The sequence below is a fragment of the Populus trichocarpa genome, chromosome 1 (assembly GCF_000002775.5).
Source record: "Populus trichocarpa isolate Nisqually-1 chromosome 1, P.trichocarpa_v4.1, whole genome shotgun sequence".
In the NCBI taxonomy this organism is placed as follows: domain Eukaryota; kingdom Viridiplantae; phylum Streptophyta; class Magnoliopsida; order Malpighiales; family Salicaceae; genus Populus; species Populus trichocarpa.
The window spans coordinates 11,478,848-11,500,365 of NC_037285.2; the positions used below are offsets into that span (position 1 = coordinate 11,478,848).

At 30.3% G+C, this 21,518-nt stretch overlaps 2 protein-coding genes across 3 annotated transcripts; one reads left to right on the plus strand and one right to left on the minus strand.

Moving 5' to 3' along the window:
- Positions 1-1,166: 1,166 nt before the first annotated feature.
- On the minus strand, positions 1,167-5,722 carry LOC18094151 (uncharacterized). 2 transcript variants are annotated; one of them, XM_006368323.3, is made up of 5 exons: positions 4,903-5,321; positions 4,302-4,443; positions 3,005-3,231; positions 2,262-2,519; positions 1,167-1,783 (listed from the first exon to the last, which is right to left on the minus strand). In XM_006368323.3, the coding sequence occupies exons 1-5, from the start codon at positions 4,942-4,944 to the stop codon at positions 1,478-1,480; spliced, it is 975 nt and encodes a 324-aa protein (XP_006368385.2). In that variant the 5' UTR covers positions 4,945-5,321; the 3' UTR covers positions 1,167-1,477. The 2 variants fall into 2 exon arrangements, with proteins under 2 accessions (XP_006368385.2, XP_052304609.1); XM_052448649.1 differs by lacking the exons at positions 4,302-4,443; positions 4,903-5,321 and adding an exon at positions 5,585-5,722.
- Positions 5,723-15,239: 9,517 nt separating this feature from the next.
- Positions 15,240-19,851, plus strand: LOC18094152 (cinnamoyl-CoA reductase-like SNL6). The gene is made up of 5 exons (XM_006368324.3): positions 15,240-15,561; positions 15,715-15,869; positions 18,662-18,853; positions 19,018-19,352; positions 19,484-19,851. The coding sequence occupies exons 1-5, from the start codon at positions 15,426-15,428 to the stop codon at positions 19,581-19,583; spliced, it is 918 nt and encodes a 305-aa protein (XP_006368386.1). The 5' UTR covers positions 15,240-15,425; the 3' UTR covers positions 19,584-19,851.
- Positions 19,852-21,518: the final 1,667 nt, after the last annotated feature.

Sequence of the window (21,518 nt, forward strand, 5' to 3'; positions counted from 1 at the left end):
GATATTGACTTGCAATTTGAAGTAAGGAAAAGCAAATCCCATCTTCCTTGGTTGAGTTGGTTTATCTTTTCAAGTTGAAAATCACCAAGGAAAACTCTCATTGGCCAAGGAACTGTCCGCCATTCTTGTCTCTATCCTCGACTCGGAAACAGGAGAATATAAAAAAGATGGGTTGATGAAGATGAAATAAAAGGATGGCCAGATGTGATAGCATAGTCTTAAAAGTTTTTTTATTTAAAAGTATTTTTTAAATATTTTGAAATCGGTGTTGATAAAAATGAAATAAAAGGATGGCAAGATGTGATAGCATAGTCTTTAAAGCTTTTTTAAAAAAATTAATTTTTTTATTTTAAATTATTTTTTAGATATTTTTAAATTATTTTAATACACTGATATAAAAAAATATTATTTTAATATATTTTTAAATAAAATCCTTCCATTTTTCTATATATTTTCCTTCGATTTTAAACGAATTCAGTCTACTCCATAGATGGTTGACATAGTGGATCTTTTGTGCGAGCTTGAAGCAATACATGAAGAGTGCTAAATAATTTATATAAAAAACCAAGATTGAAACTACGGATGGGATTAGAATTAGAGCTTCTTTCTTGTGAAAAAATAAATTAAAAAAAAAAAAAAAAAAAAGATAATGCTCGGGCATCCTATTCGGGACGCTAAAAAAGAATGCACCAAATAAATTATATTTGCTTCAGTTCTCATGCTTGGTTTAAGCCGTGAATCTCAAATCCTCAAGTTTACAAGTTGAGTTCATGAAAGCTATAAAATCCACCATTGATATTTGATAGTACTGGCATCAACACCTTGCTATCAAGCGAGACCTTAGGAATAGCTGCACCCGTGCTGACTCATTTCAATTTAGAAAAGAGGAGACCTCGCTTTATGTTAGTCTCCGTCTACCCTCTTCTTATCGACTTCTGTATTTACCATTCACAAATGTGTGAGTTTCACGTGCAATAAGAAGAAAATAGTGTGAGCTTATATCATTGTGTTTTGTTCCAGCTTGCATCTCCAGCAAAAGATGCGAGGGGTAAAAGGTTTCATCAAGCTGATGAATGAATGAGCTTAACTTAGGCGCATACTGTTTTTATTTCTTTTCAGGGAAATGCTAATCTATGATCTATGTTGGCAACTACACGAATTAGACGTGACACAAACAACACATTATACTATTTCTCATAGAGAAAGCGGTACATTGACATATTAACAGTTCAATGCGACGGATTCCTGTAATGAGAAAATTGAAAACATTTGCTGGCTAATTAATTAACAAGCTCATAGCACACTCAGCAAGAAAAAACATACACGAGCCTTCCCTGTAGATTCATTTAAAATGGAAATAACATTACTTGTAATAATCCGACTCGTATGAAAAGATTCAGGGAGCGACAAAACACAAATGTGACCATCCAGGGGATGGAGCGATGCTCTTTATTCTAGACACTGCCTGCTCATGGCCTTAGGGTATCAATACAACTGACCCGGTTGTTTTTCGACTCTCAATGTCTGCATGTGCCTGTGCTGCCTGAGATAAAGGGTACGTGTGATTTACACGGACCCTTAGGACACCCGATGCCAGGGCAGAAAATAACTCTCCAGCAGCTCCTAGCAGCTCATCGCGTGTTTGATTGTAATGCATCATTGAAGGTCTCGTCAAGAACAGTGATTTTGGTGCAAGTGCAGACAGAGGAACTGGATCTGGCGTACCTGATGACTGCCCAAAACTCACCATGTAACCACGAGTCTTTAAGCATGCCAATGATCCCTGAATATGACCACTTTCTCATAAGAAACTTTTAAAAATACCAATAGCCAAATTGCAGGTTGTCTATTCATGAATTAAGCTTGCAGACCAGACTTTTTGAAACATTGCTGAATCAAAAACCCAGTTCTGGGAGGTCAAAACTAGAAATGGAAAATACTCATTCGAACTTCGATGAAATTCCTAAATCAAAAAAGAAGTGTAGTCCTTCAGGTCGATATTTGTACTCTTTAACTTTTTATTTTTCCAGCACTAGTAGAATTTTTAACAAAGTGAGGGTTTGAATCTAACACAAGATTCCTCCTGCTAAAGGAGTGCTCCCATCAACTCTTGCAAGGGCTTCTGCTGACACTCAAAACCCGGTATTAGCACAAACTCATAAAAATTGAACCTCGCTAACTATGTCCAATTGATGCTTGAAAGTAGAGAGTTAAAATCAAATTACTGCCTTCACATAAAACCCTACCAGAGTAGTCATTACCTGAAAGGTATCTTTTCCCACAGAATCGTAGACAACATCAACCCCGTTGCATGATGTTATCTCATTGACACGTGCAACAAAATCCTCTTCTTGATAAAGTATAACGTGTTGACAACCATCTTCCTTGGCTTGTGCAGCCTTCTCCTTGGTCGAGACAGTTCCAATAACAGTGGCACCAAGGGCATTTGCCCATTGACATAATAGAGACCCAACACCACCAGCCGCTGCATGAACAAGGATTGTGTGCCCAGGTTCAACCTGTATCACAGATAGCACTGAATCTTATGCATCTCTGAATGCTTAGACGAAATGAACTGATCCACAAAATTCAGAACAGAATACATCTTCACAAAGTGGCAAGTTGAAATAGTTCTATGCAACCAAAAACTAAAAGTAGTTTGGAAAAAAAAAAGGGCACAAGGGAGAGATTTATGGAATAAGTTCATTAAACATATATTGGTATTGTTCATGCGTCAAAAGAATTAAAAGATTGTTAAGTACATAGGCCGGCAAGGCATATAACTCGTGTTGAAGCAACAGCATAGTAGAAAATGAGTGGTCATGCCCTTGAGCATGACGGATGCTGCAATAAAAAGACTAACGGATGGGCGAACAGAGAGATTTATGAATTAATTGTTTAAGTATGCATTCACACAGTTCACTCATTTAGAGGAGAACAAGGTGGATAGAAGTGTAATTTAGGAGATTGTTGAAATCCAAATGCCACCAGGTATATGACTCACCTTGAAGCAACGGCGTAGTAGAAACTGAGTGGTCATGCCCTTAAGCATGACAGATGCTGCAATAACAGGACTAATGGATTCAGGAACAGACACAACTTTGTTCGCAGGAAGGATCTGTTCTTCTGCATATGAACCCATAGGATCGCCAGCATAAGCTACAACATCTCCAACTTTCCTACCAGTAAGTCCAGGGCCCACAGCAATCACCTCTCCAACAGCCTCCCTACCTGGAATAAAGAATAAATTTGAACACTCTCATGAGCAAGGATCTTTCAATGGTCTAACATTCCAACACTGACAGGTAAACAGAAAAAAACAGATAAGGGTGCTTCTACACTAACAGATAAAGATATTTGTACATCTTAATGAGAAAAGGGGCACAATTCTACCAGAAACTCATAAAAAGTAGTGAACTAATATAATATATATTCTATTCTTCTAAATTTTGAATGTTGCTGTCTCACCTAATTCTGATGGATGCATTCTTCTCTTCTTAAAAACCCACTAAAGTTATCCTACCTTTTCATCTCATGTGTGAATTGAACATTAAGAGATAGAGCAAGAGGGAGAGTATTCTCAAGATTTGTAGTTCAAAAGTCAGTAACCACCTAAAAAGACAAAAGTTCCAGTTATTAATCTTTCAGACAAGTTGGTTTTCATTTTTCCACGATAGCAACCAAAGATGATTCATATGATGCTTTATTTCCAACTAATATCAGGTTCCACAATCATGTGAAGGGAAGAACAGGCTGGTTCAGAATGTGTTCCCATCACAGTTTCAAATCCCGAGCAGTTTAACATCAGTTTCAGAGTGATTTTCCATGGTCTAAAAAATCACATGACTTCAGGTTGGTCACCTATCTCACTAGCAGATCTAAAACTATGCCTAGGATGACAACGCTTCACTTCTCTGTGCATAGCTGATGGCTTTGATGGTTAATTCTACAAAAGGAAAAAATGTTGGAGTTGGACTTTTGCCTTTCTAAGGTAATTATTTGCCATGAAACAAAATTAGACCATAAAAACCTTCATTAGAGGAGAACAGGTTCATCTTATTATGTAATAGAGGATGAAAGAGGACATTTTGGCAAAAGATAGCCAACGGTACCCACACACGCATGCCTTGACTTACATTTTAAAGTAAACTTAACTCAAGAAATACATGAATAACAACATATCAGAATGGGCAAACAACTCAGTAATTGCACATGGTTTGCGTGTAGAATCCATTCTTGCAAGAAACATAATCAGTATTATAGTTGGACCAAGTGAGATAAGGCGAAAGTTGAAACATAACCTGGGATGAAGGGCATCGTTGAAGCCGTATAAACTCCTTTCCGGTAGTACACATCGATAAAGTTAAGCCCAATTGCCTTGTTTTTAACACGTATCTCACCCTCACCTGGCTCTCCTATCTCAACATCCTCCCATTTCAGGACCTATCATAATTAATACGCAAGCATTTAGTAAGCCTCAAATGAATAAAATAAACAGAGACAGAACAGCGAAGTTTCTCAAAACCAAGATTCCAAAATAAAAAGTATTTATATTTACAAGAACACTCTAATCATAACTCGGTGAAATCGAAAGCAAAATGACTTACAAAACTTACATTAAGGCAAACTTCAAAAAGAAAAATCTCTCTTTTAGTCAAAAACACACTGAACCAATTACCAACAAATGAGACAAATAAATTATTTTATTGATCCAAGACCAAGAAGATATATAGATGATCCAGATCATTAGAGCAAGAGCAAAAACTCAACAACAACCCTAATTCAATAACTGCAAGTGGGTTATCACAGTCTGATTAATAAAAAAAAACTAATCAATGATTAAGAAGGCAATATTGTAATCATTATCTCAAATAAAAATGAGAAAAGGAAAGACATATATACCTCTGGTCCACCTAGCTCATGAACCCTAATAGCCTTCACCATTTTTGTTGCAGTTGCAGTAGTTGCTGCAGCAGTTGCTCTCACGGGTGGATTTCTTGGGCTTGTGAGTGCAGGAAATGGATATAAGAAGTGGCGGGTTCGATAACTTCTCTTGTTAGTCCTCCAATTCTGATTCTGAAAGAATGCTAACCTTGGACTTGGATGATGACAACACTGTGGAAATAACTGTGTCTTTAAACTGTTAGCAACAACAAAAGTAAGCGCTGTCTCTGTTCTTGCTGGAAAATCGAGGGTTAATCATCTTTTCTCATCTCTCATCTCTCCTGTGTTTGTATTATAAAAAAGCACGTCTGAACTTTACCGAAATTCACAATCGAGGGCATCATCTTTAAACTCTTAACAATTTGCTTTCCAATTCTTTAAAGTTACACAACCAAGTGCAGAAATGGAGGTTTATTGGAAAAATAGACTTTGATGCATCATCTCATATGAGTCTCGAAGTTTTTATTTTATCAATTTTACCCTCTGAATATGATCATTTTAGACAATACTAGATAATTGTCGAATCAAAATTTTTTAATATAAAATAAGAATGCCCAGGCGCCGCTGAACCATTCTTGCAAGAAACATAATCAGTATTATAGTTGGACCAAGTGAGATAAGGCGAAAGTTGAAACATAACCTGGGATGAAGGGCATCGTTGAAGCCGTATAAACTCCTTTCCGGTAGTACAATCGATAAAGTTAAGCCAATTGCCTTGTTTTTAACACGTATCTCACCCTCACCTGGCTCTCCTATCTCAACATCCTCCCATTTCAGGACCTATCATAATTAATACGCAAGCATTTAGTAAGCCTCAAATGAATAAAATAAACAGAGACAGAACAGCGAAGTTTCTCAAAACCAAGATTCCAAAATAAAAAAGTATTTATATTACAAGAACACTCTAATCATAACTCGGTGAAATCGCAAGCAAAATGACTTACAAAACTTACATTAAGGCAAACTTCAAAAAGAAAAATCTCTCTTTTAGTCAAAAACACACTGAACCAATTACCAACAAATGAGACAAATAAATTATTTTATTGATCCAAGACCAAGAAGATATATAGATGATCCAGATCATTAGAGCAAGAGCAAAAACTCAACAACAACCCTAATTCAATAACTGCAAGTGGGTATCACAGTCTGATTAATAAAAAAAAAAGAAGGCAATATGTAATCATTATCTCAAATAAAATGAGAAAAGGAACATATATACCTCTGGTCCACCAGCTCATGAACCCTAATAGCCTTCACCATTTTTGTTGCAGTTGCAGTTGCTGCAGCAGTTGCTCTCACGGGGGATTTCTTGGGCTTGTGAGGAAATGGATAAGAAGTGGCGGGTTCGATAACTTCTCTTGTTAGTCCTCCAATTCTGATTCTGAAAGAATGCTAACCTTGGACTTGGATGATGACAACACTGTGGAAATAACTGGTCTTTAAACTGTTAGCAACAACAAAAGTAAGCGCTGTCTCTGTTCTTGCTGGAAAATCGAGGGTTAATATCATCTCTTTTTCTCATCTCTCATCTCTCCTGTGTTTGTATTATAAAAAGACAGCACGTCTGAACTTTACCGAAATTCACAATCGAGGGCATCATCTTTAAACTCTTAACAATTTGCTTTCCAATTCTTTAAAGTTACACAACCAAGTGCAGAAATGGAGGTTTATTGGAAAATATAGACTTTGATGCATCATCTCATATTGAGTCTCGAAGTTTTTTATTTTATCAATTTTACCCTCTGAATATGATCAATTTTAGACAATACTAGATAATTGTCGAATCAAAATTTTTTAATATAAAATAAGAATGCCCAGGCGCCGCTGAAGTGTTTTCCAACGAAAAAATCTTAATAATTAACTTAAAATTTGATACATATATACGTTAATAAAATAAATTAAGAATTATATAACTCAATAAATATTAAAAAGAGATATTGATATCAATTAAAAACTAAGATGTGAAGTTGAGAAACATGTATACATAAAAATATGTGATCATATGCTGTATGAAATCTTTTAATTTTTTTAACTTAATTATATGACACTAATATCTTTATAAGAAGAGTTATAATTTAAATTCTATCGAAAATAAATAATTGACTAGTAAAACTCTTTCTTTTATTATTAATATCTTCAATTTAAACAAAACAAATTTAATATTTTTTCTATGGCATTTGTTTAATAAAAACTAAAAATATTCAGAACACAAAAAAATCAAGATGATTTAAAATAAGAATTAAAAAATATTTTATAAACAAAACCCTTTTGTCTCGTTAACATGCTCATTTTTTATAAAAACAAAAATCACCATAATATTTGTTTCTTATACAACCTACTATCATCATTCCAAAAGCAAATTCTAATTCTAAACAAATAAAACCCTATTAATTTTAATGCGAGTATATTAAAAAACATAAAAATAATACAACACTTATGCATTATCGATATTAATTTTTTGGAAGTGTCATTAAACTCGGCTCAACTGGTCAATCTTGAAACCTTCTGATCTAAATACTTATTTAGCTTGAGTTTTAAATTAAATCACGCAGGGATTGACATGATATGACTCGATCGGCTTAGTGAGTTTAAAGATAATATGAAATATCGATAAAAACATAGTTTGACTGAAAAAATATATTTCAAGATGATATTATTTTTAATATTGAGGTGGTGACATAATAGACCGACTCTAATCAACCCGCTAGTGGAGTCGACTGTATTTTATAAATTTGTTTATTTAAAAATATTTTTTATTTAATGATATAATAAAAAAAATAGAAAATTTCAGTAAATTAATAAAATTATTTTTAAAAATTGATTATAATGGGATATACAAAAAGAACTCTTGCTAATATTATAAAAAAGATTTTTATAATTTTATTCAAGAACAAAGTAAAAATTAAATGGAATTTAATAAAATAATATATGGAATACATTATTAATTAATATATATATATATATATATATATATAAGAAATTAAATATAAATTGTTGAAAAAAAGGCCATACATGCCAAGCTAGAAAGGCCAACACGCCTATCAATTAAAAATAAGCCCAAGTGTGTTGGTTTACCAATCCAAACTCATGTTCTTGGGCATTTTTAATTTCTTCTTTAAAATGGATGAAAGATGCGTAGTCCAGCTAGCTTTTTTTAAAAAAAAACAGAAGCAGGTGGTGTGTCTTTTGCATTCTAGTAGTCGGTCATTGGAGGGTAGCTGAAAAATCAGGCTAAAAAGTTTTGACCCTAAAACCTAAAATTTAATATATTTTCACATAGAAATACTTACAAAAACACTCTTATAGTCTCAAACAACTAATTCCACAATTAAAAAAAAAAACCCTTTAAATTGATTAAAAGCACAAAATCAAACCAGAAAAAAACCTCTATTCTGATTTTTTTTTTCCAATATAAAAGCTCAAAAACATCACAATAGCATTTCTCTCATTAATAGAAACACTTTGACAATTTCTTTAAATTAAATCCAACTAACCAATCTTTTTCTCTTTTATTTGTTGTTTTTATGTAATTCTCTTTTCCTTTAAACTTAGAAACTGAAATATCAACAAAATAACATTTTAAACTAAAATATTTCATTGTAAAACTAAATTGTTGAAAAAAAAAATTGAAAAGGATATAAAGACAAAATTCTCCCAAAACACTGACACCACAATGCTTAAAAAAAAAAAAAAAAAGAGTTGTCGTGTTTTCTTTTGTTCAATTTTGATTTTCTCATTTCTAATATTTTACAAACAATAAAATTAATTTTTTTTTTTAAAGTTGAGCACCAATCTAATATAGTAATTTGTTTTTTGAGATTGTGATAATGATATAAAAAATAAATTAAAATAAATTATTTATTCAAAATCTTAATTAATATAATATTAAATAATGAAATTGAAAGAAAAAATTGATGATCGAAACAAAAAGAAACAAAAAAACCCATTAAAATCCAGTCTCGCGGTGGGGAGGAATAATGTTTTGCTTATCCCTTTTAGTTGTTTAATTTTAATTTTAATTTAATTAATAATTAATATCTCCATTTATCTATTCATAAATAGTATCAAATAAAAGATTTCATCCATTTTGAAAATGATTTATATCTGCCTTCCATCCTCAGCACTAAATTTGTCCTAAAAATTGATTATGATTTATCAGACAAGTTGGTTTTCATTTTCAAAATTTGTCAAATCAAATTAAATTTCGCTCAACCGTAAGCCTGTGTAGAAGGGAAAGTGAAAATAAATTTATTATGATTCCGTATTATAAGTGTCCATTTAAGTAAATTGGCTCAATTTCATACATTAAATACAAATACTTAATTGGCTGGAGAGGCTATGCAATCTGGTTCTTGAGAATTGAATGGTAGTTTTGGCAGCAATCAAACTACAAGAGGGGTTTTAATTGGATGGTTTTTATGGCCATTCTTTGATTTTTGAGCGGTGGCGATAGGATGTTGATCATCGGTAATGGTTGAGGAACAGGCTGTAATGGTGGAATTTGGCTTTTCACGTTTCCTTTAATGTATTTTTTTCATGTGTTGTTAACTATCTTTGTCTGGTACAGCTCCCCTCGATAACGTACATGGTTAATAAGTATATTTAAAGTTAAATTAAAAATAAAATTCATTTATTTTTTGAATTAAAATTTTATAAAAATTTAATTTTCAATATAAATTTTTTAACGTAGAATATTAGTATGATTTAAACAAATTATAAATGAATGAAAAATTGATCTTAAATAATTCTTAGTTGATATATATTTTGATAAAACTCAAAAACTTTCTAAAAGAATTATATTTCACATATAAAAGAAGTAAAACTTTCTTGGTGTTTATAAAATAAAAAGTTGAAAAGTTAAATTGAGCCCAAATAACACCTAAGCTTTTATAAAGGAAATGTCATAAGCAAAGTAAGCTTTGGGTTTAAACCCACATGCACTCGGGCCCAGCCTAGCTCGGGTTTGAGCTTTAAGTTTATTATAAAATAGTATTTTGGACAACAAAAGATTATTTTTGCCAACTGAAATTTAAACTCGGACATGGTCCATGAATAATTATTTCTTGTAGCTCATTGTTTTGTTCGGTCCAACCCATGAATGTTAATAGTCTTTTCTATAAGCATTTTTTGCTAATCTGAATAGTTTTTAAGCTCAAAAATTTAAATTTATGGTCACTATGTTCAGATTTAAATTTATTTTGGCTAATCAAAAATTGATAATGAAAGGAATTAGTTCTGATTATTACCAGAATTAAATTCTTTAACCTTTTAGCTTCTGAAATTCAATATAAAAAAATGATGTGAAGGAAGAGTTTAAAACAAGTTTTTTCCAGATTTGTAAACACTTTTCCACACCTTATTTTTAGTGATTTCTTTTTATGCTTTGATTTTCCTTTCAAATATAGAGTTTAGGTTCATCTTATTGAGAAATATTTGAGTAACATATTTTTTGGTTTAAATACCTTGTTTAAATATATATATAAATTAAGGTGGTGTTGTTGGAATTTTGAGAGACTTATTGCAAATATTATTTGCATCAAAAGAATAACAATAAAGTCTTAAGGACAAATAATTCATCATTGACAACAACAAAGCGTTATTAAATTTAAAGTGCTTCAACAAATAAGCACTCTTCTTTTATTTTGTTTATTTTTTTTTTGTGCCTATAGTTTCATCGTGAGTGAGTGAACTTTAGGCTTTTCTTAGAACATTCTTATGTTTAGCATGCTGTTTCTTGGTTAAACTAAATAATATTGCTTAACTTTTTGAATTAAAATCTTAAAACTCCATCTTTAACATTTTTTTTTGTTTAGTTTGTTTTTGTGCCTTTGCTATTATACAAGATTATTTTTTTCATTCTTGTTATTTGTTTTAACTAGTCTTGAAAAAACTTATCATATGCTTCAATACTTGTTAAAGTTCTTTTAGAACAAATATTTTAAAAATATTATATGTTTAAAAGATTTTTAACAATTTTAATTTTTAATTGTTTTAGTTTATTTTTTATCAAGTTGGCTATATTCAAGCAATTTAATTGAACCTCTTTGATTTGTTGCATGATTTATATTATGAACTAGGCTTTTATAAAACTTGTTCATATCTTTGTTTAGTTTATACAAGTTCTTGTAATCTTGTTGGTATGATCATGCAATTTGTCTATCTTGGTTTAACATATTGTTTGATATAATGCATGTTTAATTTGATATCTTTTTTTAACTAAAAAAATAAAAAATGTTTAATTTTTATCTTGCATAGTTTTTTTATTAAGTTACTTTATTACAAGTTTTATTTTATATTACTTGCTTATTGTGGAGATGAAATATTTATTTATAAATATTATTGACTATTGTTTTACATAATTTTTCTCATGACTTTAAATATAGAATTGGTTATTCCAACGACTATTGTTTCAGCAACTACTATTTTGATAACGAGGATTTCACCATCATTTTTTGTTGTGCATGGTAAGAAAACTAAAATGTTTAATGGATTGGACTTTAAGAAGTGGCAACATAAATTATTATTTTATATGACCACTTTGAATTTGGCTAAGTTCTTGTTGAAAAAAGTGTTAAAGTTATCAAATAATAAATTTGATTCCATTATTGTGGTAGCTTTAGATGTATGGAATCATGAATTAATTAACAATATTGAAGATTTAAGTAAATAAAATAGTACGTAAATTCAGATTTTTGGCATAAAATTATATACTATCCAATTTTATAATATCAAGCATAACTCTTGATCTGATCAGTGAATTAGGCTAAAATGTTACAAGAAGTATCTTAACTTATCTTTCTATCTTGAGTTAAAATTTTAGGTTAATCAGAGTTCAAGAAAACTTCACGAGAGTGTAAATGATAAGATAAAAATACAGAAAAGAACATTGAAGCAATTAATAATGACATTATCATAAATAAGTCAAAAACCCCTTCCATGGTTACTGTTGCAATACCATTGAAAAGGAAATGGAGCTTAAATTTTTTTTCATTTTTATTCCAAGTTAAGGGTTTTGAGAGTGATTTTTGCCAGGAGATACCATCTAAGAAAGCAGTTTTAGAGAGAAAAACGTGTTTGAAGAGTAAAGGAATTGAGAGAGAGTTTTGAAATGCAGTAAGGAAGAAAAGTTAGCGGAAACTTAATAGGAAGGCATTCAAAGTTCAAATAATCAACAGGTAAAGTGTTTTATATCCATCTATCCAAGCTTGAGTAAAATGTAGATGATTTTGATCAAAATCTCAAATCATTAAGTTAGGGTTCATTTTTGAAAATTAAGGGAACTACAAAATTGAGGTTGAAACAGTAAATTTATGAGAAATAGGTTATAATAAGTGTGAACTCTCAGAGAATTGAAGAATGAATCACAGTGGCAAATGATTCCTAAGGCCGACCAACTTGTGTAGTATTAGGGAATTTGGATAATTGGTCCAAATGCGTATTAATTGTATATGATTAATGTGTATTATTATAGAGATGATGCTTGGAAATGAATGGATTTATGCGTATTAATTGTATATGATTAATGTGTATTATTATAGAGATGATGCTTGGAAATGAATGGATTTATTTAATTTATTTTTATTTAAGATTTTAGAATACTTTGTGTTAGGAGTTCTTGAAATAATTGAAAGCAAGTGTATAATTATTTATGATATTGTTGGAACGCGTATAAGGAGATTGTTATAGCTTAAAATCATGGAAAGATTGAAGGAAAATCATGGAAGATTAAGGTCGGCCATATATATGGTTTTGGGGAAATTGGATAATTGATGATATATATATATATATATATATATATATATATATATATATATATATATAATTTGTGATTTAATCTTGTATGTATTAATAAGATGTTGATGGTTGGAAAAAGAATAAGTTGACTATATGCATTAAATTTGAATTTTATTATGTATATTTATTAGGAATTATATATGAAAGATTGACATATTGGAAATTAATATTGGAATTTATAAATGGGCATAAAACTTATATAAAACAAATGATGAAGGAAATAACTTGGAAATCTCATTGAAGTTAAGGTTTGATTTGAACTAAATATGAATATAAAAGAACATAGATAGTTAACTAGATAAATTTAAAATTATGTGTGAGAATGTATTTTGAATATTAGTGGCATTGGGTACGTGCATGGAATTAAGGAAATTACAAAATTAGTATTGAAATATGTTGAAGTAAAAGTGGTAAAATTCATTAATTAAGAAATTGTATAATTAATTTTAAATCGATACCATGAAATGTAAGTGAAAGAAATATTATCGGTGATATGAGAACTACCTCATAGGTATATGTTATGGAGATGTGGGTTCGATTAAGTAATCAAAGGGAATGGAAGAAAATTGTTGGTGTTGGATAAAATAAGTCAAATGGTACATTGATATGTGAGAAATATTTAGAAATGAATAAGAATTACTATATAATTTAATTAATAAGACATATTCTAATGTTAATGAAATGGATAAAAGAATAATAATGCATAGTACAAATAAGATAGTGTTGTTGGAATCTTAGAAAATTTATAACACAATGCTTCAAGAAATGAATAATAAAGTCTTAAGGATAAATAATTCATCATTAACAATAACAAATCTTCATCAATTTCAAAGTGTTTCAACAAGTAAAGTATTTTTATTTTATTTTGTTTAATCCTTTTTCTTTAGTATGCAAATTACATAAAATTTATGTATATTAGGTCAATACATAATTATTCATAAAAAATTTTCTAATATTAACAAAAAAAAGTTCTAATCTTCTTAAAAACTATTACAAATTGGATAATATTTTAAATATTATTTTAATAAATTTATTTAAAGAGAATCTTATTCTAAATTATTTAAAATATAAAGTACAGAAGGAAAAAATGTTAAAGGCTATTTAACAAAAAGACCAAGCAAGCTTGGGAATTAAAAGATGGGCCTACGTGCTTGGTCAAAGAGAAAAAGAGGCTACACTCGTGTGTTTGACTTAAAACACAAATTTAAATTTATTTTAAGCTAAGATCACCTCAAAAATGTCCTAGAAATCTATATAAAGTCATTTTCAAACTTAAAACACCGTTCAATGAAGTTACAAATTATAAATCAAACTAAATCAAAACAAAATTCATGGGTTTTATCAACTTTGTTTTGGCATGTTTGAAAAATAAAACCATTTTCATTGAACTTCTCTTTGTAAAATGAATTAATTGACACTAAGATTAGATTTTTAGGTGGCGAAATTGCGGTCGATTGAACACTTTCTATCTCATCTCTCTCTTTTAATGAATTTCTCTCTCCTCTCTAATGCAAGAGCTTTTTAAGAAAATAAATATTTTTTTAATTATTTTTTATTTTTATTTTAAAATTTTTATTCTTTATATTTTTATTTTCCTATTAATTATTATTAGGCTTATCTAATTCTCCTATTTGAAGGGAATATTTTTTCCTGTTTTTTTTATATTCAATATTAATAAGATATTTTAGTTTTTCCCACGTAAATAGTTGTAATAGCTTTTTGATAAGTAAGACTTGGATGAATATAAATTAAATATTTTGGGTGTCTTTCTATTGTTATGATATTTTTGATTTTTGATAATTTTGACTTGTAATAAATCTTGTGTGTATTTGAGAGTGGTTTTGATTTATAACAAACCTTGTTACTATGTCTCTCTATTGTTATGATATTTTTGTTGTGTATTGTGAAATTATTATGGTTAAGAGGTCATAAAATATGTGCATTAAAGCTTAATGATTTTTTATGGTTGGTTTAAATGTATTATTATTGGAAATCTTAATAAGATGATCGCAAATGTGTTAGATTAATGAGAACCAAAATTTACGAGAAGTGCCCTTGTCTTTTTATTAGACGATCATGGGCTTGGAGGCTAGAGTGCTGGAATGATATCATGAGATCAGCCTGTGCCTCAACTTACTGCTCCTTCTAGCTAGAATACTTCCAAATCGGCAGAAGGCAAAAGATGCCCTGCTCTGCTTTGCTCTCACATTCGTTGACCATCTTTCACGCAATCCTGTCTTAAAAATTAAAATAAATTGGTTTCATTAAATTGTCCAAACCGTCAAGTTGGGTTTCAAAAAAGCAGACTCTTATGGTCTTCTTTCTTCTTGTGACGGGTAGCTCTGCCTACGCACCTCTTGTGATTATTAGGGCGTGGAACCAGCCACACACGTTGCTCACCAAACTCCATTCGCTAAGTGTCACCCTCTCAAAAATATCGAGATTTGCTCTCTCTAATATACTAACAACCACCTGCCAACCATCTACTATAGCCATGCTCCTTGAATGCTAGTCACCCTTCTTCATATATATAAATATACCTACGTACCAGTCCAACTCCCTCTGCCCCAAGAGTTCAGACGATCAAAGAGAATCACCATTTCCAAACTCGGCTCCCTACAGCACAAAACACAGTACAAATCTCCAAAATTAATCAAAAAGGGTCACCTTTCTCTCTTCCATCTCAAATGGCACCAGCTTCTTTCAATCCTGTTTCAAACACAGTTTGTGTAATGGATGCTTCAGGCAACCTTGGCTTGAGCTTGGTTCAAAGGCTCCTCCAAAGAGGCTACATGGTTCATGCTGCAGTTCAAAACCATAATTGTAATGCTTACTTTCTTCTCGTTTTATCTTTTTTCTTACCTTTTAATTACTTGCCCCTGCGTCTTTGTTTCCTTCCTTCCTTCCTTTCATTTTTCCTTTTCCTTCTTGCATGCATGGACTAAATTCATAATTGTTTTGGATATTTTCAATAAGGTGAGTTGCAACTCAACGGTCTATCTTGTGAAAACAAGAAGCTGAAGATTTTCTATGCAGACCCTTTTGACTATAAGAGCATACTCGATGCATTAAGAAGTTGTTCTGGTTTGTTTTACACCTTTGAGCCTCCAGAAGACCAGCCCACTTATGATGTGAGTTCTTTTTTTTACTTTTCATGTGTTGAAGTAAATTTAATTGCACTTTAGCTTATACGCCATCTCCAGCCGCCAAGAAATATTGCACCTTAATTGGCATATATAGATCAACATGGCAGCTTGAACTAATAATAAACTAGAAAAAACAGCACAAGGCACTGCACGCTGCCCTGTGAAAAAAAGTACCGTGAGCTACACTTTTGGCATAGAATTCACATTTTTTTCAAGATATTATTGTTTTCGTATTAAAAAAATATACTTTACTTCGAGAATTAATGGCCAACAACCTATAATATTACGCTATTTTTTAACTAGTTAGGTAATATTCTATCAAATTAACTAAAAATAATTTGCAAATAAATAAACCATACAAAAAAATTTAATCCAAACAATTAACAACCCATGGTCATATGAATTTCATAAACGCTAAATTAATGAATATTACTCTAGTAACTAAAAAAATAATTAAAATGAAATAAATTTCCATATTAACTTGCACAATTTTTGTACCTTTTAAATTTATAATTATTGATTAATGTATCTGAAAGTCTGAAGATGAGAGATAAAACTTAATTTGTCTTGGTTTATCTCATATACGAAAATAACTTTAATATTTTAGAAGTATTTATCACTGTATTTTTTTATATGAAAGTTGATATATATGTTTTATATGATTTAGAGAAATAAAAAATAATATATAAAAATAGAAATAATAAGTGATTATAAATCATTATACACATAGCATCGCTATAGAATACAAAATGATGGATATTATTAGAATACTAAAGATATTATCCGTATATATGGATTGTCCTATACTCTCTTAAAAGAGAATTATTCGATCTATCCCGGGTTAATTATATTTATCTTTTTTTACAAACAAAAAATACCATTCATAAATAATTTTCACAATCATAAAATCTTATGTTTGTCTAGAAAGGAATACAATTTTGAATATTTTCAATAATTTCTCTTTTCCCACATGGCACAAGAAACTTTGCTACAAGTAATTTGACGACGAGAGAGAAGTGTTAGCAAGGTGCGAAGCACTCTTTTACAGTCGCAAATTATTAAGCTCTAAAATCATGGACTTTGAATGAAAACTGATGCTACTACACGCCTACAGTACCCTTCGTTTACGCAGAGTAATTAATAAAGCAGCTGCATAATTGCATGTAAATTTTCAACTTTAATTTCCTATCACACACTGGCTAGCTCATAAAATAGACGTCTAGATATTTATAATTGGAAGTTGAATAATAATCAGGCCACCGTTTTGTGATCTATTTACCTCTAGTAGTTTTGTCACAGGTAGCTTGAAAAAAATCGTATACAGCTTTCAGTACTAGTGTAGCAATAAAGTTGTAACATCGATCCCGGCCTCCCCAGCTTCTTTGAGAGTGACTAGCGACCTACTTTTAAATTTAAATAATTTAATGGGTATTGTTTAGTGGTAAAAGTTTATAATGATGATTGGGGGTTTATATAGTTGTTAATTTCAAAGCCCATAAGATTAGTTAAGGTGCACGCAAGCTGACCCGAACATCCACGTTAATAAATAAAAAATAAAAAATTTGTTTTAATATATATATTCAAAGTTTCCCTTGACTCGAGTCTAACAATTAATTTAAAAAATTAAAAAAATATCTTAATTTATTGAATATGATTTGAATTGTTTTTTTTTTTTTTTAAAGAAGAAAAGGAGGTGAGCGACGCAATATTTGAAGGATAGATTATCATAATAAAATATGCTATACTCACTTGAAATGAATTGTTCATACTTTTTAAAATACTTACGTCCCATCCCGATTTAAAAAGAAGAGCTTGACTCCTATACACTCATGGGGATTGATTACGTAATGGTCTTTCTTTTCTTTTATTTATTTTAGTTCAATAAAGAGTTGTCGAGTGGATTTAATTTCTTGTGAGTAAACATCTGGGCCTCCAATTAATGGCAATTACGCCCATTACGGTGGAGGGTCCCGTCTCATTATTAATTAGCAAAGGAAAAGTCTTTGGTTATTACAATTGAGTTGTGAGTTGTGAGTAGTGAGTAGTGATAATAAGACGCCATATCTGCTCTATGGTTTAAACCTTTGAGACAGGCCAGTTTCGACCAATTAAAGTATTCGGATACTTTCTTATCTCTCTCTCTCTCTCTTATAAAAAAATAAAAATTCATCGAAGTTGCTTTTCACAGTTTACGTCGAACTGTAGAAGCATAAACTTGTGCAAGAAGAAATTTTAGAGGAGTAAAGAAGTGGTTGTTTTTAAAATGTTTTTTTTATGTTTGAAATTGTTTTAAGATAATATTTTTATTTATTTTTAAAAATTTATTTTTAATATCAACGTATGAAAATAATCCTAAAAAATCTTAAAAAATTAATTTTAAATAAAAAAATAAAAAATATTTTTTTCAAAAACACTTTTAAAACAAATAATTAGTTGGGTTTGAAGGTATTTTAGAATTACAATATAAATAACATTTCTAAAAATTTTGATTTTTTTTTAAAAAAAAATTATACTTTTTATCGTTTTAATATATTAATATTAAAAATAATTTTTAAAAATTAAATTTTTTTAATATATTTCTAAATAAAAAATACTTTAAAATACAGCATCATTAAATTCTTAAAAATTCTTTAAAAATAATTACAGTGTTCTTTTCTGGCTATCAGTCTCTCTCTCTCTCTGTTTTTTTTTTCCTTCCAATTTTGGGGTTATCGGGAGAAAAGTAAGCGTTCAAATTTTGTCCCATTTGACAAAGTTGGGCCATTGGATGGGTGCAGGAATCCATGACAGAAGTGGAGGTGAGAGCAGCACACAATGTTCTAGAAGCATGTGCACACACTGAAACAATGGACAAGGTTGTGTTCACATCCTCGGCAACTGCTGTTATTTGGAGAGATGATCGCAAATCCGAGATAGCAGACTTTGATGAGAGACACTGGAGTGATATCAATTTCTGTCGTAAATTTAAGGTACAACCTTTTTTTTTTCCTGAATAAATATGCTTGATCAATTCCAGTGCTAATTAATTACGTGCAATTTTTTATATATATTATTATTAGGTAATAATACGTATTAAATTCGTTAAGACCTCCTCAATGAATTAACATAATGACTGGAATGAATTCTCGGACAGTTATGGCATGCCCTATCAAAAACACTAGCAGAGAAGACAACATGGGCGTTGGCAATGGACAGAGGAGTGAATATGGTATCTGTTAATGCAGGCTTGCTGGTGAGTCCTGATCTTTCCATCAAAAACCCATATTTGACAGGAGCAGCAGAATTGTATGAAGATGGGGTTTTTGTGACTGTTGACCTAAATTTCCTGGTGGATGCCCACATATGCATCTATGAAGATGTGTCATCGTATGGACGCTATCTATGCTTCAATCATGTTGTTAATCGGCACGAGGATGCTATCGAGCTTGCTTCCATGTTAACTCCTGCCGCACCTTCACTCCCTCAGAGGTTAGCTAGTGCCTAACACGTAGATTAATAAATCAAATGACTAATGTTCAACATCGTTGATTATTCAATACAACAATCTTAACCATACTATATAATAATTTAAAGTTTCCTCCTTAATTGCTTCGTTACAGCTTTGACCAGGACGTGAAGATCATTCAACAAAGGATAAGCAACAAGAAATTGAACGAATTGATGGTTGGTTTTGAGAGCGGTCCCCAGCTTGTGGATTGATGGGAACCTGGTCTGAAATTGCTGATCGGTGATGGAGGCACGCTAGCTCATCACACTTGCAAGTGTATTAAAACGTTGTTGTATTGACGTCGATTGGCTTCATGGGTCATGCAAATGTATATATATATAGTTCTTAATTTCACATCTTAATAAGCGGGAGAAATTAATATGATTACGTATTAAGAGTGTTTGTTTATGTGGTTATTTCTGCGTTACAGATAAATCACAATAAATATTTATTTGATATCAATAAAATCAAGTTTTGAAATGGTGAGATCCATGTACTTTTTATGTTTACATCACAGGTTGATAAGAAGCATCATCAACATGCTTTTCTAGACCATGCAGATCCAAAATGCTCCCCAATTCCAGTCCAAGCCTTGGACAGAAGCTTTACACACACACCATTTAACAAATCTTAGAACTATTTAGCTAAAGTTTCAAATTAACATTTTAAAATTTAAAGAACCGTAATACAACACATTCTATCTTACATTGCAAAATATATCTCAACCTTTGTAAATCAATCATATCCTATCTTTAATTTATGTTATGACAATGTATAGTTAAATACAATAAAAAATAAGTTTCATTCTTTTTAATTTATCTTATGTAAATGTACGTTTAAATACAATGCAAATTAATAAATAAATTATTTGTTTTTTTATGATAATTTAACATGCATCATCAACTTCAATTAAAGCTTTAAACAAACACTTATAATTTATTATTTTTTAAAAAATATTTTCAATCACAGTTTTAATCAAATATCTATTTAAATCAAACACACCACGATAAAAAGTAATTTTTAAAAATCAATTTGTTTTTTAAATTTTAACCATAAAAACAAACCTACTCTAAAAATGTTGAAGCCAGCCATCGTGATCGCTTGATCATATATAGCCAGGAGGAGGGGATAATATGGGATTGATTAAAATCAAATGTGATAAGATGTACATCATGCATCGAACTGTTATTGAAAGGCAATGATATTTGATTTCTGCAATCCATCTCACTGTGCTTTGCTCTGGAGTTCTTGATGCATCTCACGAGGGAAATTATCCTTTCTCCCCGGCATGTTTATTGTATTTAAAAGAAATTAAATAAAGCAAGGACTAAGGAGGAGAGCACTCGCACATTCACATTAATTATATTTATCCTCTTCTAAAGCAGTTCTAAACCCAAGAGGTGTCCAGTACTAGAATTAAACAAATAAATATAAACTCTTAAGAGAATTTTAATTTCCAAAGCTTATATCGTCTAGTTTGTCCTTTTTTTTTTATTTAATTACTAATTTTATCCCGAAGTAGTAGCCATATCTCCATCTCTCATTAATCCATACGAGAGAGAGAAAAAAGTAAAAATATGTTTATTTAAAAAAAATAATAGATGACCAATAAATTTTATGATATTTTTGTTAGACTAATAAGTTCACTTACTAAGTTTTTATTCCAAATAACTTTATAATTTATTATATTTTCCTATAAAATACTTGCAATTCAATTGAAAAATTATTATTTATTTCTTATTAAAATTAAGCAAATCAAATTAAAAACTTTATCGAGCTCTGATTTATTTTTTTTGGTATCATTAGAGTTAGAAATCATTTTCATTGAGTTTTTTTATGAAATAAAAATTCATAGATATAAAAATTATTGTTTTTGGTGGCTATAATTTTACCACCTAAAAGCTTTCTCTATCTTTTCATATTCTAACAACTTTTTCTCTATCTTTTCATATTCTAACAACTTTCTCTCTTTTATCTTAGCTTTTATAGACTAAAATATGAAAAAAAAATTATGATTGACACATAAAATTCAAAAACAAGAAGGACAAATTGGTAAGTGAAATGAAATTCAAGGATCATACTAAATTTTTTCATGTCAAATTGAAAAAGGCTTTGTTGTTTACTCAAGTACTTATTCTTTCAATTTT